This window comes from Oncorhynchus tshawytscha, linkage group LG09, assembly GCF_018296145.1.
Source record: "Oncorhynchus tshawytscha isolate Ot180627B linkage group LG09, Otsh_v2.0, whole genome shotgun sequence".
NCBI lineage: Eukaryota > Metazoa > Chordata > Actinopteri > Salmoniformes > Salmonidae > Oncorhynchus > Oncorhynchus tshawytscha.
In genome coordinates, this window is record NC_056437.1 from 28,061,314 (window position 1) to 28,087,923 (window position 26,610).

The following is a 26,610-nucleotide window of genomic DNA, read 5'->3' on the forward strand; positions in this document are numbered from 1 at the left end:
TGGAGTGGTGTATAGCTTGCCGCCATTGGACTCTGGAGCAGTGGAAACGCGTTCTCTGGAGTGATGTTTCCATCTGGCAGTCCGACAGACGAATCTGAGTTTGATGGACTCCAGGAGAATGCTACCTGCCCGAATGCGTAGTGCCAACTTTAAAGTTGGGTGGAGGAGGAATAATGGTCTGGAGCTGTTTTTTATGGTTTGGGCTAGGCCCCTTCCAGTGAAGGGAATTCTTAATGCTACAGCATGCAATTACATTCTAGACGATTCTGTGCTTCCAACTTTGTGGCCCTTTCCTGTTTCAGCATTACGATGCCCCCGTGCACAAAGCGAGGTCCATGGTTTGTCAAGATCAGTGTGGAAGAACTTGACTGGCCTGCACAGAGCCCGGATGTCAACCCCATCGAACACTTTTTGGGATGAATTGGAATGCCGACTGCGAGCCAGGTTAAATCGACCAAAATCAGTGCCCGACCTCACTAATGCTCTTGTGCATGAATGGAAGCAAGTCCCTGCAGCAATGTTCCAACATCTAGTGGAAAGCCTTCCTAGAAGAGTGGATATTGTTATTGCAGCAAAGGGGGGGACCAACTCCATATTAATGCCCATGATTTTGGAATGACATGTTTGAAGAGCAGGTGTTCACATACTTTTGGTTATGTAGTTTATCTGTCAATGTTTTCATACCCCTTGACTTATTCCACATTTTATTGTTACAGCCTGAATTCAAAATGGATTAAATATAGTTTTTTGACCCATCTACAGGTAATACCCCATAATCACAAAGGAAAAACAAGTTTTTAGAAATGTTATCAAATGTATAAATCAAATAAACTGATCACATTTACATAAGTATTCAGACCCTTTACTCAGTACTTTTTGAAGCATCTTTGGCAGCGATTACAGCCTCGAGTCTTCTTGGGCATGACGCTACAAGCTTGGCACACCTGTATTTGGGCAGTATTTCCCATTGTTTTCTGCAGATCCTCTCAAGCTCTGTCAGGTTGGATGAGGAGAGTTGCTGCACAGCTATTTTCAGGTCTCTCAATAGATGTTCGATTGGGTTCAAGTCCGGGCTCTGGCTGGGCAACTCAAGGACATTCAAAGACTTGTCTCCAAGCCACTCCTGCGTTTTCTTGGCTGTGTGCTTAAGGTCGTTGTCCTTTTGGAAGGTGAACCGTTGCCACAGTGGTTCTGAGCGCTCTGGAGCAGGTTTTCATCAAGGATCTCTCTGTACTTTGCTCCGTTCATCTTGATCTTGACTAGTCACCCAGTCCCTGCCACTGAAAAAACATCCCCACCACATGATGCTACCACCACCATGCTTCACCGTAAGGATGGTGCCCAGTTTCCTCCAGATGTGATGCTTGACATTTAGACCAGAGAATCTTGTTTCTCATGTTCTGAGAGTCTTTCGGTGCCTCTTGGCAAACTCCAAGTGGGCTGTCATGTGCCTTTTACTGAGGAGTGGCTTCTGTCAGGCCACTCCACCATAACGGCGGTGGATTGCTGCAGAGATGGTTGTCCTTCTGGAAGGTTCTCCACAGAAGAACTCTGGAGCTTTGTCAGAGTGACCATCGGGTTCTTGGTCACCTCCCTGACCAAGGCCCTTCTCCCCCGATTGCTCAGTTTGGCCGAGCGGCCAGCTCTAGGAAGAGTCTTGGTTGTTCCAAACTTCTTCCATTAAAGAATGATGGAGGCCACTGTGTTCTTGTGGACCTTCAGTGCTGGAGACATTTTTTGGTACCCTTCTGCAGATCTGTGCCTCGACACAATCCTTTCTTGGAGCTCTATGGACAATTCCTTCGACCCCATGGCTTTGTTTTTTTCTTGCTCTGACATGCCCTGTCAACTGTGGGACCTTATATAGACAGCTGCTTTGTCATTATGGGTTATTTTGTGTAGAATGATGAGGGGGAAAAATGTATTCATTAAATTTTAGAATAAGGCTGTAAAGTAACAATGTGGAAAAAGTCAAGGGGTCTGAATATTTGCTATATACAGCAATATGACATTGACTGGAATACAGTATGTAAACATTATTAAAGTGACTAGTGTCCCATTATTAAAGTGACCAGTAATTCCATGTATATGTACATAGGACAGCAACCTCTAAGGTGCAGGGTTGAGTAACCGGGTGGTAGCTGGCTAGTGATAGGGTGGAGGCCGGCTAGTGATGGCTATTTAACAGTTTGATGGCCTTGAGATATAAGCTGTTTTTCAGACTCTCGGTCCCAGCTTTGATGCACCTGTACTGACCTCGCCTTCTGGATGATAGTGGGGTGAACAGGCCGTGGCTTGGGTGGTTGATGCCCTTGGTTATCGTTTTGGCTTACCTGTGACATTGGGTGCTGTATGTGTCCTGCAGGGCAGGCAGTGTGCCCCTGGAGATGTGTTGGGCAGACCTCACCACCCTGTGGAGAGCCCTGCAGTTGCCATAGCAGGCAGTGATACAGCCCTACAGGATGATCTCAATGGTGCATCTTTAAATGTTTGTGAGGGTCTTAAGGGCCAAGCCAAATTTCTTCAGCCTCCTGAGGTTGAAGAGCTGCTGTTGCGCCTTCTTCACCACATTGTCTGTGGGTGGACCATTTCAGATTGTCAGTGATGTGTACGCCAAGAAACAAGAAGCTTTTCACCTTCTTTACTGCAGTCCCGTCGATGGGGATGGGTGCGTGCTCCCTCTGCTGTTTCCTGAAGTCCACGATCAGTTCCTTTGTTTTGTTGATGTTGAGGGAGAAGTTATTTTCTTGGCACCACTCCGCCAGGGCTCTCACCTGCTCCCTGTAGGCTATCTTGTTATTGTTGGTAATCAGGCCTACTACTGTTGTCTGCAAACGTAATGATTGAGTTGGAGGCCTGCGTAGCCATGCAGTTATGGGTGAACAGGGAGTATAGGAGAGGGCTGAGCACGCACCCCTTTGGGGTTCCTGTGTTGAGGATGTTGTTTCCTACCTTCACCATGTGGGGGCGGCCCGTCAGGAGGTCCATGACCCAGTTGCACAGGGCGGGGTTCAGACCCAGGGCCCCGAGCTTTATGATGAGCTTGGAGGGTACTATGGTGTTGAAGGCTGAGCTGTAGTCAATGAACAGTATTCTTACATAGGTATTCCTCTTGTCCAGATGGGATAGGGCAGCTTGCAGTGCAATGGCGATTGCGTCGTATGCATATCTATTGGGGCAGTATGCAAATTGAAGTGGGTCTATGGTGTCAGGTAAGGTGGAGGTGATGTGATCCTTAACTAGCCTCTCAAAGTACTTCATGATGACAGAAGGGAATGACAGTCATTTAGTTCAGTTGCCTTTGCTTTCTTGGGTACAGGAAAAATGGTGGACATCTTGAAGCGGGGACAGCAGACTGGGATAGGAAGAGATTGAATAACACTCCAGACAGCTGGTCTGCACATGCTTTGAGGATGTGGCTAGGATAGTGTTATGGGAGTTTGTGTTATTTGGAAATTGCACTCCTCCAGGATTGGTGAATAAATGCCTCAGTATCATTTAGGGGTGAATGAGCAGACATTCATAGAACAGAGCAGGAGGAGCTTGGGAGGAATGCACTGGCTGGCTCAAAGGGGGGGAATATTATATCAGACAGAGGGTGAGTCATCCCCTCACTCACCACCGTGATCCAGAGACGCAAACCTAAATCATCAATCAAGCTCGATTCCAGCCCACTCCCCAGTTATGCCACCACCAGCACAACTTGTCTTTGAGGAGAACCCCCAGCACTAACCTGATTGGATTGTCTCTGCACTGACATACCACCAGAGACAAGGGATAGAGGGAGGACTGTTATGTGCTGTGCACATAATAGATAGCAATATTGTGGCAAATGTAATAATCCTGAATAAATGTAATAATTCCAGAACTTTACACGTCCATTCAGACATCCACTGACAGAAATAAAATAGTTATTTTTTGGGGTTGTTAGTGACGTCAAATGCAACGCACTGAACGCACCCCTGAACATGTGATGGTGACGTCATATTTGGGTAGTGTGCCCGGAAGTATCAACGATAGTCAAATTAAAATAGGAAAAGCAAGTGCTGCATTACGTTTAAATCGAGAAGAATAAGAGCAATAACAAGATATTAATTATCGGATCATCAAGGACCCTACCAGCATGTCGAATATGGATAGTATCCTTTGGAAGAGTGTTAGCTAGGCGTGAAAATGGCACCAGGAAATATAGGTAGACAAGGAAGGCCTCTGTTAAGTTCATGATAAAGCCTCGTCTGAATAGGATTTTAAAATACATATATAGCTATCAGGTTTAGGTTTGCATTTAAGCATAAAGTTTATACTTGTATTGCTTGGTGACAAAGGTAAACGCTTGTTTGCTCTTATTGATATTGTAACGACATCTGCCAAAGTAGGCATAATCTATAAATACACAACCAGTTTAGTAAACAATTTTACTAGTCTGAAGACACCCAGTGCCTGGTAGCATGGCTGGCATTTTCAGTTTATTCACATGTCTACATCACAGGTATTTCATTTCGGTGGTGGAAGCACGTCACCATCGAGTAAAGTTTGTTTGTATAGAGGGTACGAAGAAAGTTTCAGTATTTGTGCCCCTTTGGGTTTAATTTATGTATGACAATTTTGACACAGTCTTTAACGTCACGTCACAGAGCATCTCTTCAATCTCAAGTTTTCAGCCAAAGAACTGCAACGAAACTCTAAGAAATGTGACAAAGAGGAAAAGGCAGAGAAGGCCAAAGTCAAAAAAGTAAGTAGGCTTTTTACATCATTAGTCAATCCCTGAATCACCTCACCTTAACTCTGAACATATCAACTGAGAATGTAGGGATACTGAACCTTTATCCTTGCCATAGGCTATCCAAAAAGGAAATGTGGAAGTGGCACGGATCCATGCGGAAAACGCCATCAGACAGAAGAACCAGTCGGTCAACTTCCTTAGGATGAGCGCTCGGATCGATGCAGTGGCCTCCAGGGTCCAAACAGCAGTCACAATGAACAAGGTGCAGTTGTTATACATACCTATGAGACTTCATACAGCAATGTTCTTATTTTGTAGATAAACATTTGTTCACACTTTACAACACATAAAACATTGGTTTGGATGTTCAAAATGGAGACACTAATTCTGCTTAAGAGATGGTTCCACACTTTTTTTACTTTGGAGGGAAAATTTGGTGCAATGTTGTGTGAAAGTGCAAGGTAACTATGGCAACAATGGCTGTGTCCAACCACACAGCAAGGTACCTTTCTATTTAAGTAATGTTGGTTAATTCTACAGGTCACTAAATCTATGGCTGGAGTGGTGAAAGGCATGGATGCCACACTGAAGAGTATGAACCTGGAGAAGGTAAAGTGTGTATTTTTTAATTTTATTTGGATCCCCATTAGCTGTTGCAAAACCAGCAGCTATTCTTCCACACAAAACATGAAACATGGCACAATACAGAACATTAATAGATAAGAACAGCTCAAGGACAGAACTACATACATTTTAAAATGTCACACACAGCCTCCACATCAGTACAGCCGTCTTCATCGACCTGGCCAAGGCTTTCGACTCTTGTCAATCACCGCATTCTTATCGGCAGACTCGATAGCCTTGGCTTCTCAAATGACTGCCTCACCTGGTTCACCAACTACTTTTCAGATAGAGTTCAGTGTGTCAAATCGGAGGGCCTGTTGTCCGGACCTCTGGCAGTCTCAATGGGGGTGTCACAGGGTTCAATTCTCGGGCCGACTCTTTTCTCTGTATAAATCAATAATGTCGCTCTTGCTGCTGGTGATTCTCTGATCCACCTCTACACAGACGACATCATTCTGTATATTTCTGGCCCTTCTTTGGACACTGTGCTAACAAACCTTCAAATGAGCTTCAACGCCATACAACACTACTTCCGTGGCCTCCAACTGCTTTTAAATGCTCTAAGTGCATGCTCTCCATCCGATTGCTGCCCGCACCCTCCCGCCCGACTAGCATCACTACTCTGGACGGTTCTGACCTAGAATATGTGGACAACTACAAATACCTAGGTGTCTGGTTAGACTTTAAACTCTCCTTCCAGACTCACATTAAGCATCTCAAATCCAAAATTAAATCTAGAATCAGCTTCCTATTTCTAGAATCGGCTTCCTATTTCGCAACAAAGCCCCCTTCACTCATGCTGCCAAACATACCCTCGTAAAACTGACTATCCTACCGATCCTTGACTTTGGCGATGACATTTACAAAATAGCCTCCATCACTACTCAGCAAACTGGATGTAGTCTATCACAGTGCCATCTGTTTTGTCATATTTGATGCCAAACCCACTGGCTCCAAGTCATCTAATAAGTCTTTGCTAGGTAAAGCCCCGCCTTATCTCAGCTCTCTGGTCACCATAGCAACACCCACCCATAGCACGCACTCCAGCAGGTATATTTCACTGGTCATCCCCAAAGCCAACACTTCCTTTGGCTGCCTTTCCTTTCAGTTCTCTGCTGCCAATGTCTGGAACGAATTGCAAAAATCACTGAAGTTGGAGTCTTATATCTCCCTCAATAACTTTAAGCATCAGCTGTGTACAGGTACAGTGAATCTGTAAATGACATACCCTACTACCTCATCCCCATATTATTACTTACTCTCTTGCTCTTTTGCACCCCAGTATCTCTACTTGCTCATCATCATCTGCATATCTATCACTCCAGTGTTCATGCTAAATTGTAATTATTTCACCTCTATGGCCTATTTATTACCTACCTCCCTACTCTTCTACATTTGCCCACACTGTACATAGATTTTTCTATTGTGTTATTGACTGTACGTTTGTTTGTGTAACTGTTGTTTTTGTCGCACTGCTTTGTTTTATCTTGGCCAGGTCGCAGTTGTAAATGATAACTTGTTCTCAACTGGCCGACTTGGTTAAATAAAGATAAAATAAAAACATGCACACAAAATATATAGGTCAAATAGGGGAGAGACTTTGCACCGTCTTTATCGTTTTTTTAATCCAGGTTTTGCTGTTTACTTGAGCAATCACAGATGGGAGTTCCGTGCAATCATGGCTGTGTGTGCACACTCATAATGCTGGTAGTCAAATACAGCTATTTGATAGGTGTCACTCTTCACAATCCCAATGAGAGGGAAATTGTGTAATGAATGTCTCATCTATCTAGATCTCAGGCCTCATGGACAAGTTTGAACATCAATTTGAGACATTGGATGTGCAGACAGCCCAAATGGAAGACACCATGAGTAGCACAACCACACTTACCACACCACAGGTAATGATGCTTTTCTGTGCTCCTGCTAGACAGACCTTTTGTCTTTGACCAGATGTGTGGCCTTTAATCTTGAAGTCTGTAACAGTAAATACACACCCAAGTGCAGATCATCACGAGATACATTTATTTTGATTAGTTTATTCTGCTCTGTTCACAAACAATGGAGATTAACAGTCAGTGACGTGTTTCAGAATCAAGTGGATTCACTGATGCACGAATTGGCTGATGAAGCAGGGTGAGTATTCCTCATTTTGTGGTTTTCTCTATTCTTGAAAAAACTTGTATATAAAGGATGGAAATGTAATGAATAGCAATTTGATCTTCTGTTTCTTTATGTTTAGTTTGGACCTGAACATGGAGCTCCCACAGGGGCAGACTGGATCAGTGGGCACCAGTGTAGCATCAGTAGAGCAGGTACAGAAACAGGCCCCGAACAAGAGCCATTATATACCCTACCACACTTTCAATTGTCTACTGAACAGGATATTTAAAACAAATGATTGGGATAATAGAGCAATGATAACATTGCTGATATTATTATTGTAGCTGTGCCTCAGGCTTGCAGAAATATTGCCCTCAGCCCCACCCCTCACCCTTCTTACACAATAAAAAAAAGTTATATTTTTTAGAGATGTCTGACTTACTGCATCTGCAACAACATAACACCTGTTTTTCTTTTGTTTTCAGGATGAACTGTCTTCAAGGCTTGCCAAACTCCGAGACCAAATGTAAAGGAAGAACTCAGTCTGAGACCTCAATGCATGGCCTGAACTGGCCTAAACTGGATAAAAATCCAAGACCTGCTGTTCTTTTCATAATGTCTTTGTCTCTCATTTAGTTTCTCTTTAAATGTATACCTTTAAGAGCCTTGTCCTTGAGTCCTTTATTGGTGTTCGAAATGTACTATTTTATATAGAGAGTATGAAGGTACAGGAATATAGTCCACCAGCCTACTAACACAGACTTATTGATTATGGAAAATTCATGATTTAAAAAATATAATAACTGGTATGGTTGCATCTCCAACTGATGCTTTTTGTATATCTTTTTTTATTGTGTTGTAGTTTGGCAGACCTCTCTTGTGTCTTTAAAATGAAACTACAATGTTATATGATGCGTTTCTTTCCGGTGTCCCTCCATTTACCCATTTCCTGACAAGCTATTTTATTCACGTGAATAATTGTGTTTAAAAAAAAATGATGTGTATATATTCTCCTATCCTGTATCAGAACGGCATGGTTTTATGAAAAGATTGGTTGGTTGATTCTTACATTTGATGACTTGAGTTTTGGGGTTGTTTTTTGTGTCTACACAGTTTAGGGTATTAGATAATACAATTTTATACAGTAGGCCGTCATTGTAAATAAGAATTTGTTCTTAACTGACTTGCCTAGTTAAATAAAGTTTAAATAAAAATAACACCTTTAGCCTCTTGTACCTTTTTCAGTCTAATTTCCATGTACATCTCACCCTATTTGCATGTATGTAAACAATGTTGAAAATAATAGGGTTTAATGCAGTGCTTGACTTGGACCGAAATAGGTGCCTGTACTCATTTGGGTTCTGGTACTGTTTATATTTAAGTGCAGGAGCGCAACAATACATTTGAGCTAATATATTTAGAGGAACAGGAGCTCAAGCAGTAAAACATGTGAGGTGCAGGTACTAATTCAAGCTCTGGCATAAAGATGAATGTTGTATGCACATGTCAAAAATGACATATAGTCTGATGAAATTAGCCACGTTACAACAAAAATATCCCCAAGATTTGACGCTTTGGAACGCACACACACTTACGCATTCTTGGGTCACGTGAATTGCCCCCTCCCAGCTAGTAATCACGTGAAATGTCTAAGACGCTGTATAGACAGTGGAGTTAGTTTCTGTACCTCTCTCGCTACTCAACTAACCAAATATTTATAAAAGTCGTTTTTTTCTGTTATTATTTTACAAGCCTCGACCGGCCTCTTCAGGTGATAACGCATCAGATGACCCGTCGGTAGTATAATCGTAACCGAATGATATTGCATGTTTTGTGGGCCTGCCAGTTAACGTTAGCTAGCATCAGCATGTTTGTGGAGGCTTAAACACAGCAAGCAATGGACCTGTCCGCTCGCTAGCTATCTAAATCAAGTAATGTATAAGCTATTTAAATCGAAAATATTGACATAACTATATAGTTACTGAATATTTTGTCAATAATTTAGCAATTTTTCATCGCAAGCGAGTATACTAAACCTTTTCTGAATGTTGTTTAACGTTATTAGCTTGCTAAGTTCGTTAGTTAGCTCACTTGTTGTACATAGCTAACGTTAGTTTTATGTAGTTAGTTATTTTCATAGTTGAGAACGTAGCAAACTACACCAACATTGTAGTACATCTCTGGCTACACTTCAATACCAAAGTTACACTTCCCTTTCTTCATTTCACTTTTTATGCTGTATCCCCTTTTGTAAATAATATTTGCTAATTTGTGCAATGTATAACACTGGTAGTGCAAATGCTTTAATTTACATTTTTCACATATCCTAACAATATCTGGCCCTCTAGTGTCATATAAGCTAGTAATCATATACTCTTGCAATCTAGATCATTTACCTATTATGTAGCTAACATTTTTTTTTTACCTTACCAACTGTTTAGTTTGAGTGATACTAGCTAGTAATTACATCACATTAGATAATGACATATCTGTATTTATTCTGCATGTTATGTCTTGTGCTGAAGCTGTAAGTGATACGAACCGAAAGCCTGCTGAAGAGGGCCAAAGTCAGACTGACTAGATTTCAACATTCTGCAGACTGAAAGATTAAGGGGATGTCAAGCACAGCCATGAAGAAAAAGGTAGATAAATAAAAAATGAACTCTACACTGGTATTTGTAAGAATTTAAACACAACATTTTCAGTGACAGTAGACACTGGGGGCTCAGAAGTGTTGTAGGAGTCTGTGGTTGTCCCCCTATAGAAATTCCCCTTATGCAATTGGTTGACGTTCTCTAAAGGTGTTGCTGATGGGCAAGAGTGGGTCTGGGAAGACGAGCATGAGATCGATCATCTTTGCCAACTACATAGCCCGAGACACACGCCGCCTTGGAGCCACGAGTAAGCACTAGCTGAAGTTTCTAAACAAATTTTTTAAGCCAGTTGAAAATGTAATAATTTCAATTGTTGTCAGATAGCTAAGTTGTTGCATTGATGCTCACCCTATTCTAATTATTGCATTTTTTTTCTCCTATCCTCTTGCGACTTAGTTGATGTGGAGCACTCCCATGTGCGATTCCTTGGCAATCTGGTTTTGAACTTGTGGGATTGTGGAGGGTAAGTCAACCAGTCTCTTTCAGCCTCATTTGACAAGCTGTAGGGTGTTTCTCTATGTGTATCACCACAATTAACACTCTGCTTCCTGTGTCTGTCAGACAAGACACTTTCATGGAGAACTACTTTACCAGCCAGAGAGACAACATATTCAGGAACGTGGAGGTACTGATCTATGTGTTCGACGTGGAGAGCCGTGAGCTAGAGAAGGACATGCATTACTACCAGTCCTGTCTGGAGGCGATCCTCCAGAACTCCCCCGACGCCAAGGTCTTCTGCCTGGTGCACAAAATGGATCTGGTTCAGGAGGACCAGAGAGACCTGGTGAGCTGGGGTTCACACAAAACACCATGCCGATCAGACACTTAATGTTTTAATGCATCAACTCATATTCACTTATTCATACACACATTGAATTTTAAGACATATTTCACTAGGAATCTGGCTTAACACTTTTGTGGCACTCAGACATTCCTTCAAATGGCCAGAGGGCCCCCCACTAACCAACCTGTTAGGAGGCTATTTATTTAGCATGGGGGTGTACTCAACTCTTAACACCTATGTGGAAGAGTGATTGTCCTCCCTTTCTCCAGATCTTTAAGGAGCGTGAGGAGGACCTGAGGCGTCTGTCCAGGCCATTGGCTTGCACCTGCTTCAGAACATCAATCTGGGATGAAACACTGTACAAGGTAGCTGCTCTGTCTGTATGACTGTTTATCGCTGTTCCCTCAGATAAGTCTCTAACATCTTGTTTCTCTCTTAAGGCATGGTCCAGTATTGTTTACCAGCTGATCCCCAATGTACAGCAGCTGGAGACAAATCTGCGTAACTTTGCCCAGATCATTGAGGCAGACGAAGTGCTTCTGTTTGAGAGAGCCACTTTTCTGGTGAGAGCTGCTAGCTATTGAAAACTGCTTTGTTTGGATGAGTAGGAAATTATGTAATTTCTGGTGGTAATGTTTGTTACAGGTAATCTCTCACTACCAGTGCAAAGAGCAGCGTGATGCTCACCGCTTTGAGAAGATCAGCAACATCATCAAACAGTTCAAGCTCAGTTGTAGGTGAGGTCATCCTCCAGAAGGAACATGTCTCTGTGGTGACCTTACTGCGTCTCGACCTGGTATCTCTCTTTGGTGTTTTCATGATGCAGTACTTTGGTGTTTGCAGTAAACTGGCAGCCTCCTTCCAGAGCATGGAGGTGAGGAACTCCAACTTTGCGGCCTTCATTGATGTCTTCACCTCTAATACATATGTTATGGTGATCATGTCGGACCCCTCCATACGTAAGTATAGCCATTATAATTATTATTTATTATTAAGGACTTGTTTGTACATGAGAAAATGTATCTACTGTAAGTCAATCAATCAAATACATTTATAAAGCCATTTTTATATCAGCAGATGTCAAAGTACAATACATACAGAAACCCAGCCTAAAAGCCCAAAGAGCAAGCGATACAGATGTAGAAGCATGGTGGCTAGGAAAAACTCCCTAGAAAGGCAGGACCCTAGGAAGAAACCTAGAGAGGAACCAGGCTCTTGAGGGGTGGCAAGTCATCTTCTGGCTGTGCCGGTTGGAGATTATAACAGGCCAGAATGTTCTCAAAGATATTAAAACATTCATAGATGACCAGCAGGGTTAAATAATAATCACAGTTGTTGTAGAGGGTGCAACAGGTTAGTACATCAGGAGTAAATGTCACTTGGCTTTTCATAGCTAGGCATTCAGAGGTCGAGACAGCAGATGCGATAGAAAGAGTTGAAAACAGCAGATCTAGGACAAGGTAGTACGTACGGTGAACATGACACTCTAAATAATGTTGTCTCTACTTATAGCCTCTGCAGCCACACTCATTAACATCCGTAACGCCAGGAAACACTTTGAGAAGCTGGAGCGTCTGGATGGACCAAAGCACAGCCTGACCATGCGCATGCGCTAAGCACTGCATCTGGACCAGGGGGTGCCAGCCAGCTGAACCAATCAGTCCACAGACAGCTAACTACAGGCTGTGGTCCAGCCTTGACCAACGCATATGAGCAGCCCTGCACTGTGCTACCCTGTCTCACTCAATCACATGTTTTTCCTACAGAAGATTCTGTTTTCCTTTAAGTCAAATCTTTGTTGATCTCATGTATCATGAACTGTGATGCTTTTCTCAGACATGTCAGATTAAAAAAAAAATCTATATAGAAAAATCTATTAAATGCTCATATTTTACTGTTAGGGGATACCAATGCTGTCTTGGTCTGTCACAGTCACTGTAAATGGTAAGCACAGTATGTTGATTAAAAAAGGAGCCTCAGAAATTATTTTCTGCTTTGCATAGTCAAGTGACTATCTTTACAATGATCTGCTGTTGTCAAGGCTAGTGTTACGTTACTATGTGGATGTGATGAGTGCTACCTCACCATGCCATTTCATGTAGTCAAGGCTTTGACGCTGAATTCTATGAATCAGGGCTCTAAAACCCTGTTCCTGGTGAGCTATGGTCCTGTAGGTTTTCACTCCAAACCCTAATATAGCACACCTGTTTCTAACAATTAGCTGGTTGATAATCTGAACCAGATTAGTAACAAATGGGGTTGGAGCAAAAACCTACAGAAGGGTAGTGCTCCAGGAACATGGTTTGAGACCTGTCATCAATGCTTTGAGGTGATGGAAACTGGTGGGGGGTGGGATATGGGTGTGAGCTCAACAAATACAGTATCTCACACACTGTTGAACACTGGAAAACACATTTTGTGTAGACTTTAAACCTGGAATAGTGCATTCATGCATAAATAAAACATATTTAGAAATAAGTCTGGTGTGTTCTGCAACATGTGACAAGGAATATAATATGGTGTAGGTTTTGTTGAATTTTTTGGTACTTTTTACACCCTTTTTTGTGATATTCAATTGGTAGTTAGTCTTGTCCCATCGCTGCAACTCCCATACGGACTCGGGAGGGGTGAAGGTCGAGAGCCATGTGGCAGGGTTGTCCTTCGAAACACGACCCTGCCAAGGCACACTGCTTCTTGACACACTGCTCGCTTAATAAGGATTAGACCCTTTTTTTCAATTTTTGCCTAAAATGACATACCCAAATCTAACTGCCTGTAGCTCAGGCCCTGAAGTAAGGATATGGATATTCTTGGTACCATTTGAAAGGAAACACTGAAGTTTATGGAAATGTGAAAGGAATGTAATAGAATATAACACAATAGATCTGGTAAAAGATAATACAAAAAAAAACTTGTGTATTTTTTTTGTACCATCTTTGAAATGCAAGAGAAAGGCCATAATGTATTATTCCAGACCAGGTGCAATTTAGATTTTGGCCACTAGATGGCATCAGTGGGGTGCAGCATTTTGGACTGATCCAATTAACCATTGCATTTCTGTAAATGTTTTATCAAGACTGCTCAAATGTGCCTAATTTGTTTAACTTTTCATGTTCAAAATTGTGCACTCAAACAACAGCATGGTATTTTTTCACTGTAATAGCTACTATAAATTGGACAGTGCAGTTATATTAACAAGAATTTAAGCTTTCTGTCAATATCAGATATGTCTATGTCCTAGGAAATTTTCTTATTACTTACAACCTCTTGCTAATCGCATTAGCTCAACCATCCTGTGGAAGGGACACCGATCCCGAAGAAATGATTAAATAGTTAGGACTCTTCAATCTGCATAACGGAAGTTTAACTTTACAGCGTGAATACAATTTAAAGGCAATGTTCCTGCTTTAGTGGAGACTCGCGTTCACGATAAACTCTGCATATATCGGCTAGATCGGAAATGGACCCCTTTTGCACAAACTTATCACATAAACAGTGTACAAAACATTAAGAACACCTCTTTCCATGACAAACTGACCAGGTGAAAGTTATTTGATGTCACTTGTTAAATACACTTCAAATCAGTGTAGAAGGGGAGACAGGTTAAAGAAGGATGTTTAGGCCTTGAGACATTGTGTATGTTTGCCATTCAGAGGATGAATGGGCAAGCTAAATTATATGTGCATTTGAACGGGGTATGGTAGTAGGTGCCAGGCACATCGGTTTGTGTCAAGAACTGCAACGCTGCTAGGTTTTTCCACACGGGATCCCGTGTATATCAAGAATGGTCCACCACCCAAAGGATATCCAGCCAACTTGACACAACTGTGGGAAGCAATGGTGTCAACATGGGCCAGCATACCTGTGGAACGCTGCCGGCACCTTGTAGAGTCCATGCCCCGACAAATTGAGACTGTTTTGAGGGCAAAAGGGGGTGGGGGTGCAACCAATGTCCCCTCTATTTCCGGCACTGGGCACATTTCAGGTCTGCTGAGCGCTAACTTTAACATCGTGAACACGGAGGCTGTACCTGCTTTAAGGTAACAGTTTTAACAGTGGCCAAGTAGGCTACTGGGGCTATTTCATCATAATGTAGGCCTAACAGAGTGGCCTACCATCAAAAACAATGGAGAAAATGCATCCCATAACGTTTTAACACGGAAATAGCTGTCAGCCTACAGTAGCAGCAAATGTGCGGTGTTCAATGTAGGCCTACATTCCTTGAGACGTTTGGAAAAAAAACATGCAGGACTTGACATCCATTTGTCCTTGTCCTTCAGACAAGGAGGTGACTAAATGTTGTTTCATTATTATTCCCATACCATTATTAGGGAATCAGACAAATTCTGCTACCCTCTGCCTATCGGCTACTTAGTTTATTCAAGACCATCTTAAAATATGCTGTCCCTGATAGACAAAAAAAAATGCTATTTACCTGAAATGCACACATTTTGTGCTCTTTTAGGAAGCAACTATTCCCCTATTGTTGATTAGAAATTAGCTGTAACTGGGCTAATAACTCACTAACTGGCAAAGAATATTAACAAATATGCACAGGTGGCTACATGTAGCTCCCGCTTTGATCTCAAAACAAGAAAATCTGCAGGTTTGATTGGCTATGGCGCACCAGTATTATGAGTATGGGGCTGAAAGGCGCTGGTCAATCTGCCGTCTGCATTGACTTTACAGGATTTACGGTGATATGGCCTCTGCAGAAGCCAAGGCACTCATGCTTCGCAGAGCTGTTATGAAGTAAAATGTCAAGGAAGCGAGTTTGTGTTTACACAAGACCTCCTGCCCTCCCCCACCGTCAACCAATCATGTCTATGCGGAGCTATACGGAGACCTCCGCGCTGTTACATTTGAGTGGCGCACAGCGATGCGGTAAACGGCTCCATTTGGGCTCTGCGTCCGTCAAAAGACTTCCCAATTGCGTCACACTGTCCATACGGAGCTCCAGACCAAATGTTCGTATCAAGCATAAATTGACATTGAGTCGTACATGTCAATGCAATTCTACTCCAAGGCGCTCTGCCAACAAGATAATTCCTTGCGGTTAGTTCATTTTGTTTCGGTATGTTACATTGAAAGCGGCTAGTATTGTGTTGATTCTAGAACAATTTCGACAGCAGCGCGAAACGTTGATCGTGTTAATGGGGAAAACTAGTTGACTTCAAATGTCGTGCTTCTCTGCGGAATATTTCATCTGCGCGGCATTTTAGAAAGAACATTGGGTGCAACTCAATTTTACGGTGTTCTTAATGTTTTTAATAGTCAGTGTACGCGGCTGCTGTTCATCGATCCTGTTGATTAGCCAGTCACTTTATCTCTACCTATATGTACATGCCAACATCAATTACCTAGTATCACTGCACACCGACTCGGTGGTGTTACCCGGTGTATGTAACCAAGTTGTCGTTACTGTGTATTTATTCCTCGTTAATTCAAATATTTATTTCATGAGAAGGGCCGTAGTAAGCAAGCATATCAGTGTTAGTCTACACCCGTTTACGAAGCATGTGACAAATAAACATGTATTTGATTGATTTGCATCGGTCAACGCTTCTTATGTCTTCTCAATTAGGAAGTACCTTCACATTTAAATTGTACTACAGCGCTGATCTTCAGTGTCATGGATTTAATCGATCCCATGGGTGCAACTCTTTATTTACTCAGAATTAATTATTTGCCCAGCACCAGTGTTGAAATTTGACAAGTGCATCTCACACACAACTTAGCTTGGAGTGTTTTTCTATAAATCACAATTGATGCTGCATTAAAAGCAAATCTTTAACATAACTCCTCTCAAAAATATCTTAATTGTATTAAAAAAAAGAAATAAACTTGCATAATGCACATATACATTCTCAATATCTTTCTGATAATTATTGCAATCTTCAATGAAATGTTATGCGAAAAGTCTTCTCCTGCTCTTTGCGTCGGTTGTCACAGAGTTTGGACACATCCTCCACCCTTCTCTGTAGAAGCACTGAGGATAGACATATTACAGAGTTAAAGTTGGCATCCTTCAATCCATATTATCAGAAGCAAGGGTCAAGTTAAAAAGTTGTTTACTCAAGACCACATGGGTTAAATACTGACCCGAGTTCTGGTCAATCCATTGAAGAGAGTCCATGTGGGCATTGAGAATTTTACAGATCTGCTGAAGCTAAGGAGAGAGAAAAAAAGTGTTGTGTAAATAGTTATTCTTTCCTCTTCCCAAAATAAAACAAACCAGGTAACCACAGTAAAGAACATGTGATATATTTGCTTTAGAATAACTGTAGAAATACATTTCATCTTTATTTAACCAGGTAAGCTAGTTGAGAACAAGTTCTCATTTACAACTGCGACCTGGCCAAGATAAAGCAAAGCAGTGCGACAAAAACAGAGTTACACATGGGATAAACAAATGTACAGTCAACACAATAGAAAAAAAAGAAAGTCTATATATAGTGTGTGCAAATGGCGTGAGGTAGGCAATAAATAGGCCATAGTAGCAAAGTAATTACAATTTAGCATATTAACACAAGTGATAAATGACAAGATGATGTGCAAGTAGAGATACTGGTGTGCAAAAGAGCAGAAAAGTAAATAAAAACAATATGGGGATGAGGTAGGTAGATAGGGTGGGCTATTTACAGATAGACTTTGTACAGCTGCAGCGATCGGTTAGCTGCTCAAATAGCTGATGTTTAAAGTTAGTTAGGGAAATATAAGTCTCCAGCGATTTTTGCAATTAGTTCCAGTCACTGGCAGCAGAGTACTGGAAGGAAAAGCAGCTAAAGTAGGTGTTGGCTTTGGTGATGACCAGTGAGATATACCGGATGGAGCGCGTGCAACAGGTGGGTGTTAGCATGACCATTGAGCTGAGATATGGCGGGACTTTACCTAGCAAAGACTTATAGATGACCTGGAGCCAGTGGGTCTGGCGACGAATATGTAGCGAGGTCCAGCCGACTAGAGCATACAGGTCGTAGTGGTGGGTGGTATAAGGGGCGTTGGTAACAAAACGGATGGCACAACGATAAACTGCATCCAATTTGCTGAGTAGAGTATTGGAAGCTATTTTGTAAATGACATGGCCGAAGTCGAGGATCAGTAGGATAGTCAGTTTTACAGGGTAAGTTTGGCGGCGTGAGCAAAGGAGGCTTTGTTGCGAATTACAAAGCCGATTCTAGATTTGATTTTGGATTGGAGATGTTTAATATGAGTCTGGAAGGAGAGTTTACAGTCTAGCCAGACACCCAGGAATTTGTAATTGTCCACATATTCTAGGTCAGAACCGTCCAGAGTAGTGAGGCTAGTCGGGCGGGTGCGGGAAGCGAACAGTTGAAAAGCATGTATTTGGTTTTACTTGCGTTTAAGAGCAGTTGGAGGCCACAGAAGGAGTGTTGTATGGCATTGAAGCTCGTTTGAAGGTTAGTTAACAGTGTTTAAAAAAAGGCCAGATGTATACAGAATGGTGTTGTCTGCGTAGAGGTGAATCAGGGAATCACCCGCAGCAAGAGCGACATCATCGATATATACAGAGAAAAGAGTTGGCCCGAGAATTGAACCCTGTGGTACCCCCATAGAGACTGCCAGAGGTCCGGACAACAGGCCCTCCGATTTGACACACTGAAGTCTGTTTGCGAAGTAGTTGGTGAACCAGGCATGGCATTCATTTGAGAAACCAAGGCTATTGAGTCTGCTGAAAAGAATGTGGTGATTGACAGAGTCGAAAGGAAGTTTTCTAGGGAGTTTTTCCTAGCCACCGTGCTTCTACACCTGCATTGCTTGCTGTTTGGGGTTTTAGGCTGGGTTTCTGTACAGCACTTTGAGATATCAGCTGATGTACGAAGGGCTATATAAATAAATTTGATTTGATTTGAAAGCCTTGGCCAGGTCAATGAAGACAGCTGTACAGCACTGTTTTTTATCGATGGCAGTTATGATATCGTTTAGTACCTTGAGCACGGCTGTGGTGTACCCGTGACCAGCACGGAAACCAGATTGCACAGCGGAGAAAGTACGGTGGGATTCAAAATGGTCCGTGATCTGTTTATTAACTTGGATTTCGAAGACTTTAGAGGCAGGGCAGGATGGATATAAGTCTATAACAGTTTGGGTCCAGAGCATCACCCGCTTTGAAGAGGGAGATGACCGTGGCAGCCAGCAATCTTTAGGGATCTCGGACGATACGAAAGAGGTTGAACAGACTGGTAATTGGGCTTGCAACAATGGCAGCGGAGTCTTAGAAAGAGGGCTTCAGATTGTATAGCCCCAGCTGACTTGTACGGGTCCAGGTTTTGCAGCTCTTTCAGAACATCTGCTATCTGGATTTGGGTGAAGGAGAAGCTGGGGAGGCTCGGGTAATGTAGTTGCGGGGGGGCTGTTGGCCAGTATAGCCAGGAGAAAAGCATGGCCAGCCGTAGAGAAATGCTTATTGAAATGTTCAATTATCATGAATTTATCGGTGGTGACCGTGTTACCTAGCCTCAGTGCAGCTGGGAGGAGGTGCTCTTGTTCTCCATGGACAGTGTCCCAAAACCTTTTGGAGTTAGAGCTACAGGATGCAAATTTCTGTTTGAAAAAGCTAGCCTTTGCTTTCCTGACTGACTGCGTCTATTGGTTCCTGACTTCCCTGAACAGTTGCATATCGGTGACTATTCGATGCTATTGCAGTCCGCCAGAGGATGTTTTGGTGCTGGTCAAGGGCAGTCAGGTCTGGAGTGAACCAAGGGCTATGTCTGTTCTTAGTTCTACATTTTTTTAAAGGGGCTTGCTTATTTAAGATGGTGAGGAAATTACTTTTAAAGAACGACCAGGCATCCTCGACTGACGGGATGAGATAATATCTTTCCAGGATACTCGGGCCAGGTCGATTAGAAAGGCCTGCTCACAGAAGTGTTTTAGGGAGCGTTTGACAGTGATGAGGGGTGGTCGTTTGACCGCGGACCCATAGCGGCTGCAGGCAATTTACATAAGTAAAAGCACTGGCAGAAAGGTATTCAAAAGACACCGGTCTGTTTTTCCTTCTCACCGGGTCACTGTTATCAGCTGGCCCGCTGGATGTATTCAGGTGTTCAATGATCTCCTTTAGATCTTGGGACATCCTCTTCAGCTGGGCGTCCACGTTCTCTGCAAGCTTGTACCTGCAGAAAGAGATGGAGATATTGCATAAAGATGAGATATCACTTAGTCATGATTCAGTTCACTGTGCATTGGTTTTCACTCAGAAAGTCTTTTGGTAAAACCTTACGTCCGCTCGCGTTCCTCGTCTGCGTTCTGCATGTAGATGGTTCCACTCTGTTCTTTGACAGACTCCTCCAGTGGGGACAGCAGGTCCTCCAGCTCCTTCTGTTGTGACAGGATGAAGTCCAGTTCCTGGTCCAGCCTGGGACGGGGTAGAGAGTAGAAACAAAGTCATACAATAAACATTGACAATTACCATAGATCTACTTACAGAATTCTGAATTATCTGATATATTCAAATACATTATAAGAAATAAAGCTGTTAACCGCTACCTTCTTTGGTCCAATTTCACTTTCTCCATCTCCCTGTGCAGTGATGTGATCTGTAACAACGAGATGAACATGCCCTTCAAACATCTGCCATGAAGAGACCCCAATGTTCAACTTCATATGAGATTAAAACAAAAAGCATTGCCTAGCTTCTAGTGGTGCAGTTACGAGAAGTGCCACTATAATGACATGTCTGTTTACCTTCTCTCCGTTCTCCACCAGCGTGCGGTCCCAGGCGTTGACCTGGGTGGCTTGCTGTAAGAAATGCCTCTCCTGGTCCTCCAGCTCAAGACTCCACTTGTTAATGAGACCCTCTAGTTGGATATATGACATCACTGGAGGAGCACTGCAGGGGGAGGAGTAAGGGACCAGTGACAAATCGGTCACATACAGAGCAGAAATTATTGGGGGTGTAGCGAAATGCTTGTGTTCCTAGCTCCAACATTGCAGAAATTTCTAACAATACACACAAATCTAAAAAAGTCAAAAGAACAGATTTAAGAAATATTAGGATGAGCAATGTGTGTACACAGGTTTTCCTTTCTGTTTTCTATGAGTTTGCCTACAACTCCAACACCTGCGGAAAGTACCTGGATGTGCGTATGTTCTTCAGCTTTTGTACACACACACACGTCGGAATGTATTCAGACCACTAGAACTTTTCCACATTTGGTTACTTTACATTTTATTCTAAAATGTATGAAATAAAACCAGGTTTAGAAATGTTTGCAAATTTATCAAAGAAACATAATTTCCTTATTTAAATAAATATTCAGACACTTTATGAAACTCAAAATTAAGCTCAGGTGTATCCTGTTTCCATTGATGATCCTTGAGATGTTTCTACAACTTCACACCCCATTATTTTTATTTCTACTTTGCACATTCTTCCATTGCAAATCTACCATTCCAGTGTTTTACTTGCTATATTGTATTTACTTCACCTTATCTCACCTCATTTGCTCACATCGTATATAGACTTGTTTATACTGTATTGACTGTATGTTTGTTTTACTCCATGTGTAACTCTGTGTCGTTGTATGTGTCGAACTGCTTTGCTTTATCTTGGCCAGGTCGCAATTGTAAATGAGAACTTGTTCTCAACTTGCCTACCTGGTTAAATAAAGGTGAAATTAAAAATTAAAAATTGGAGTCCACCTGTGGGACAGTCGACAATGCATGTCAGAACAAAAACCAAGCCACTAGGTCAAAGGAATTGTTCGTAGAGCTCTGAGACAGGATTGTGTCGAGGCACAGATCTGGGGAAGGGTACCAAAAAACATCTGCAGCATTGAAGGTCCAAGAAAACAATGGCCCCCATCACTCTTAAATGGAAGCTTGTTATCACAGACTTCCTAGAGCTGGTCAAAACTTAGCAATCGGGGGAGAAGGGCCTTGGTCAGGGAGGTGACCAAGAACTCGATAGTCACTGACAGAGCTCCCCTGTGAAGCTGGGAGAAACTTCCATAAGTACAACCATCTCCGCAGCACTCCATCAATAAGGCCTTTATGGTAGAGTGGCCAGACGGAAGCCACTCAGTAAAAATCAAATAAAAAAAATCAAATCAAAAGACACATGACAGCCCGCTTGGAGTTCGCCAAAAGGCACCTAAAGACTCAAGACCATGAGAAAGGAGACAAGCTCTGAACGTCCTTGAGTGGCCCAGCAAGAGCCCGATCGAACATATCTGTAGACTTGAAAATAGCTGTGCAGCAACACTCCCCATCCAACCTGAAGGAGCTTGAGAAAATCTGCAGAGAATGGGAGAAACTCCCCAAATACAGGTGTGCCAAGGTTGTAGAGTCATAACCAAGAAGAACCGAGGCTGGAATCACCACCAAACATGCTTCAACAAAGTACTGAGTAAAGGGTCTGAATACTTATGTTAATGTGATATTTGAAGTTTTTATACATTTGCAAAATATTTATAGAAACCTGTTTTCCTTTGTCATTATGGGGTATTGTGTGTAGATTGATGAGGGAAAAAAACAATTGAATACATTTTAGAATAAGGCTGTAACGTAACAAAATTTGGAAAAAGTCAAGGGGTCTGAGTACTTCCCGAAGGCACTGTATGTGATGGGATGTACAGACAATATGGATACATCTGTATTATACAGTATATGTCCAGCAATAGTTAAATAGGATAGGCCTTGACTAGAATACAGTAAATACATATGAAGTGGGTAAAACAGTATTTAAACATTGGTTACTTTAATAGTGTTCCATGACTACATACACGCATTTAAGTTTACTTCCAGAATTGAATTAATTGAAATTGAATTAACCCCAACCCTAAATACAATGGTTATGGATACAAATACAGTGAGAGATATTGCAGTGAGTGATTGTAATAAACTGGACAGGCTGAACCCTGCAGTACCTTGCTGTAACAGTAGCAATGGTTGTGGCTGCGCCAGTGATGGGGGCCGTTACACCAATACCAATGGCGCCCGCAGATTTCATAGCCAGTGAGAAACCTGTGGTTGTGGTAGGGGCAGCTAAAACAAACACTAGAGTGAGGAATTCACAAATATGACAAAAATACTTCATGAACAACCCCATATACACAATTTTGCATAAACAGGCAACAATATCAATCTCTAGTTATTCTAATAATCCTGCATGATAAAACAGTGAACCTGTATAGTACCTGTGCCAACTGGGGCAGTAGTTGTGGCAGTGACTGCTCCCAGGGGTTTGAGCATGAAGCCCAGGGTACTTCCCGCTGTTGAGGTGGCAGCCGGGGCAGCGGAGGTAGGGGCAGCGCCCACTAATCAGGAGAGAGTCAAGAAATTAAATTCCACCACAGAATGTTAGAAAGCCAATATAACCTTATTTTTGAGTTTTCCAACACTTGATATTTCAAGCAAGAGCTCTGTAGTAGGAAATAAAACTCACAAAATCCTGTGATTGCTGCTGTAGCAGGAGCTGCTGTTGATGCTGGTACAGCAAAAAGAGAAGAACCTAATGAGGCTTGGGTAGCCGGGGCAGTTGCAGTCGGGGCTGGAGTAGCTTGAGAGAAAAGAATCGATCATCTTAAACTCATAGCCGGTAATAGTTTAAAAACAGGCACACACCCCCTTAAAAAAAAAGCACATTTTCAGTTTAATTTTTTTTTTTTAAATCTACAATTTGTCAGATATTCTTTTCATATATGCCAAATGTCTTTGATTCCCCTATTTACCAGAAGGTTTGACACCAAAAGCGAATCCTCCAACCTGGGTTGTGGTTGGTACAGCTGTTGAGGCCACAGAGTTCAGAGTCAGACCTGAGTAAAGACAAAATACTATAATTCAGGATGAAAAAAAAACCTCTGATGTAAAGTAATAATGGCATTTATAGTACATTACCCATGATCTGATAAACAGATGATGAGGAGCTCAGAAAACTCACTTGTGGGCTGGGTCCCCAGGGAGAGGCTGGCAGGTGTGCTGTTTCCAAATGAGAAGCCCCCTCCTACAGTTACAGTAGGGGCTGGGGCTGTGGTTGCCTGGACCTTGGCTGCACCAAAACTAAACCCACCTCCCATAATTTGGGTGGCTTCAGCAGGAGTTCCTAAAGAGAGTCCACCAGCTGCAGCAGGTTGGGTCTGGGGCTGAGTTTGGGCAACAGGGGCTCCAAGCCCCCCTGCGGCCCCAAAGCTGAACCCCCCTCCTGCAGGGGCAGCAGTGGTTTGTGTGGCGAGACCCCCACCAAGTCCAAAGCCTGTCCCAGAGGAGGGGGTTGCCATCCCCATAGTTAGCCCAGTCAGTGCAGGTTGAGAGGCGACTGGTGTACCCAGATTGAGTTTAGCAATGGGAGTCCTAAAGACAAAAGCATGAGAAAATACAATTACAATCCTACTGTAAGCTACACAGGCAACAACCTACCAAGTTTATTTTATTTAACTAGGCAAGTAAGTAAAATATTTACAACAACTGCCTACCCCGGCCAAACCCGGACGACGCTGGGCCAATTGTGCGCCGCCCTACGGGACTCCCAATCACAGCCGGATGTGATACAGCCTGAATTCGAACCAGGGACCGTAGTAACGCCTCTTGCAGACATGCAGTGCCTTAAGCCACTCAGGAGTTTGTTCAGCTCACCATCAATGCTACCCTAAGATAATATAACTACCCAAACATCCATGCAATCTACATCATCCAACAGACCCACCCAAAAGAGAAGCCTCCTCCTGCAGGAGTACTGCTCTGTGCAGGGGTCCCAAAACTGAACCCTCCAGTTGGGTTTGTGCTACCCTGGATGGGCATAGCAAACAGCCCAGAGCTCTGGGGGGCAGCTACTGGGGCCTGGGGAGTGCTGGGGGTTCCGAAAGAGAAGCCACCACCTGGAGCTGCAGCACTAGGCATCCCAAAGCCTGTGGCTGGGGCAGTTGCAGCTGTGGTTTTGGGAGCTCCAAAGCTGAATCCAGTACTGGACGCTTGTCCAAAGTTGAATCCTCCACTCATTGTCCTATCCAGAAAGAGAACAACGGAGAGAATAATACAATGACATATCGTACCAATATCATTATAGTCCCTTCCAACATCTTCGTCCACCAACACAGCTTGGCTAGAAACAGAGAAGAGATTCAGCTGGACATGGGAATGACCTGTTCTGATAATAAAAACTTGCCAGAAGATACCGACCCTACCATCACGCTTGTTTACACGGACGTGCACTTGGGTCGAAACACAACCACGGTTACATTAAAACACATTGGCGGCTCATGCTAGTTTGCAGTGGCCACCACAGACATTTTGGAATGGCAGTGTCAGCCAATCAGCTCCTTACTTGTTCAACTCAACACCCCATTCCATTATGGGTGTTGGGGGCTACTGCTAACTAGCATGAGGCAGAACATTTCGAATTTCCGAGAAAACTAGCATTATTTCAATCTACTCGATGGAACCGTGTGGACAAAGGTCATATACAGTAGGATATCCCATCCCTGCATTGAGCGGTACATTTTCCGACCAGTATCTGGCGCCGGTTCCACGGCCTCTTAAAATATAACTATGATTTATCATGATTGCGTTCCGACCCCTGTGTAGTTCGGTGTGAACGGTAGGGTTGGTATCGAAACAGTAGGGCTGGTATCTTCTGGCAACATGCTAACAGACTAATTTAGCTAGCTAGCCAGCTAACTACCTTTTGAGTTAGCATTTTTTACACTGATGTATAAATAGCAAATGGGAGAACGGTATCAAGCCAGTTGACATTCAGCAAATAAATTGCCTATATGGCAGCTAGCTAGCTAGCTAGCTAGCGTTACCAAACTAGCAAATTTTAGTTGGCTAGCTAGTCAGCTATGGTTGGTTAGCTACAAAAATACGAACGAGTTAGCAAACTAACGTTAGATGGCTAACAAAACGCCATATATTAAACCTCCAGCCAAACAAATGTATACATGTTCGTTCACTGGCGTTGAACAAATGGATAACATAACCATACCTTTCGTTTTTTTCAGACAACAAATTAAATTGAAAAACGCACGTTATCTACGTGGAGTTTCAACGAGCGCTTTTATGGTTGCGAAAACGACAACACTGGCAGGTCCACAAACGCCCAGAATGTGAGAGCGCCATCTGCTGTGACGGAGTGTGGAGCTAGACCATGCTGCAACTCAGGACAAGTAGTAGAATTAGTATATATATATATTGTTTTTGGTAGTATTGCAGTGGTTTTTTTGTGTGTTTTTTTTTTTTTTTGGGGGGTCAAATAGGTATCTACTTATTTAACTTATTAAGTACAGAAAAATACATAGTGTATTTATCTAACTTCAAACTCACCAACTTCTAGAAAACCCCCCTTCAATGTAGACCTGTGCTTCTTGTGTGCTTCTTCCCAGGCCATATTACGACTGGACATGCCATTAATTAATTCAAAGGAATGCTCCATATTGTACCAAATTAATCACATTCCTCTGTACAGTGCATTCGGAAAGTATTCAGACCCCTTCCCCACACGTTGTTACATGACAGCCTTAATCTAAAATGGATTCAAGAGAAAAAAAATCTATCTACACTAAATACCCCATATAAAGGCAGGGGAAAAATTTATTTAAAATTAAAAACAGAAATACCTTATTTTCATAAGCATTCAGACACTTTGCTATGAGATTCGAAATTCAGCTTAAGTGCATCCTGTTTCCATTGATCATCCTTGAAATGTTTCTACAACTTGGAGTCCATCTGTGGTAAATTCAATTGACTGGACATGATTTGGAAAG

At 42.6% G+C, this 26,610-nt stretch overlaps 3 protein-coding genes across 7 annotated transcripts; 2 read left to right on the forward strand and 1 right to left on the reverse strand.

The window, feature by feature from the left end:
• Positions 1-3,978: 3,978 nt before the first annotated feature.
• On the forward strand, positions 3,979-8,667 carry LOC112257689 (charged multivesicular body protein 1b). Its single transcript, XM_024431461.1, has 8 exons — positions 3,979-4,139; positions 4,635-4,732; positions 4,839-4,985; positions 5,264-5,332; positions 7,141-7,248; positions 7,440-7,483; positions 7,590-7,662; positions 7,936-8,667. The coding sequence occupies exons 1-8, from the start codon at positions 4,124-4,126 to the stop codon at positions 7,978-7,980; spliced, it is 600 nt and encodes a 199-aa protein (XP_024287229.1). The 5' UTR covers positions 3,979-4,123; the 3' UTR covers positions 7,981-8,667.
• A 404-nt stretch (positions 8,668-9,071) lies between these two features.
• Positions 9,072-13,366, forward strand: rraga (Ras-related GTP binding A). Of its 3 annotated transcripts, none has more exons than XM_024431463.2 (10): positions 9,072-9,221; positions 9,976-10,092; positions 10,252-10,351; positions 10,501-10,567; positions 10,666-10,888; positions 11,158-11,253; positions 11,329-11,451; positions 11,534-11,625; positions 11,732-11,847; positions 12,401-13,366. In XM_024431463.2, the coding sequence occupies exons 2-10, from the start codon at positions 10,066-10,068 to the stop codon at positions 12,502-12,504; spliced, it is 948 nt and encodes a 315-aa protein (XP_024287231.1). In that variant the 5' UTR covers positions 9,072-9,221; positions 9,976-10,065; the 3' UTR covers positions 12,505-13,366. The 3 variants fall into 3 exon arrangements, with proteins under 3 accessions (XP_024287231.1, XP_024287230.1, XP_024287232.1); XM_024431462.2 differs by having other exon boundaries at positions 9,074-9,381; XM_024431464.2 differs by having other exon boundaries at positions 9,074-9,247.
• A 3,170-nt stretch (positions 13,367-16,536) lies between these two features.
• On the reverse strand, positions 16,537-25,989 carry LOC112257691 (nuclear pore glycoprotein p62). 3 transcript variants are annotated; one of them, XM_024431468.2, is made up of 13 exons: positions 25,833-25,989; positions 24,555-24,851; positions 23,793-24,202; positions 23,584-23,667; positions 23,298-23,411; positions 23,050-23,169; positions 22,780-22,897; positions 20,597-20,741; positions 20,399-20,448; positions 20,133-20,267; positions 19,914-20,025; positions 16,991-17,057; positions 16,537-16,877 (listed from the first exon to the last, which is right to left on the reverse strand). In XM_024431468.2, exons 2-13 carry the CDS (start codon positions 24,845-24,847, stop codon positions 16,786-16,788), a joined length of 1,740 nt encoding a protein of 579 aa, XP_024287236.1. In that variant the 5' UTR covers positions 24,848-24,851; positions 25,833-25,989; the 3' UTR covers positions 16,537-16,785. The 3 variants fall into 3 exon arrangements, with proteins under 3 accessions (XP_024287236.1, XP_024287234.1, XP_024287235.1); XM_024431466.2 differs by having other exon boundaries at positions 22,780-22,909; XM_024431467.2 differs by lacking the exon at positions 25,833-25,989 and adding an exon at positions 25,734-25,810 and having other exon boundaries at positions 22,780-22,909.
• Between the last annotated feature and the right edge of the window lie 621 nt (positions 25,990-26,610).

What these genes read in the sequence shown, in the direction of transcription:
- LOC112257691 (XM_024431466.2), bottom strand. Translation starts at nt 24,847, where the DNA reads ATGAGTGGAGGATTCAACTTTGGACAAGCGTCCAGTACTGGATTCAGC. An exon ending in GTGAAATTGGACCAAAGAAG is followed by an intron (nt 20,268 to 20,398) that starts GTAGCGGTTAAC and finishes ACCCCGTCCCAG; the next exon opens with GCTGGACCAGGAACTGGACT. An exon ending in CAGCTGATAACAGTGACCCG is followed by an intron (nt 17,058 to 19,913) that starts GTGAGAAGGAAA and finishes CTCTCTCCTTAG; the next exon opens with CTTCAGCAGATCTGTAAAAT.
- LOC112257689 (XM_024431461.1), top strand. An exon ending in AGAAGGCCAAAGTCAAAAAA is followed by an intron (nt 4,733 to 4,838) that starts GTAAGTAGGCTT and finishes TCCTTGCCATAG; the next exon opens with GCTATCCAAAAAGGAAATGT. An exon ending in AGAGTATGAACCTGGAGAAG is followed by an intron (nt 5,333 to 7,140) that starts GTAAAGTGTGTA and finishes TCATCTATCTAG; the next exon opens with ATCTCAGGCCTCATGGACAA.
- rraga (XM_024431463.2), top strand. Translation starts at nt 10,066, where the DNA reads ATGTCAAGCACAGCCATGAAGAAAAAG. An exon ending in GGGATGAAACACTGTACAAG is followed by an intron (nt 11,254 to 11,328) that starts GTAGCTGCTCTG and finishes TTCTCTCTTAAG; the next exon opens with GCATGGTCCAGTATTGTTTA. An exon ending in CAGTTCAAGCTCAGTTGTAG is followed by an intron (nt 11,626 to 11,731) that starts GTGAGGTCATCC and finishes TGGTGTTTGCAG; the next exon opens with TAAACTGGCAGCCTCCTTCC.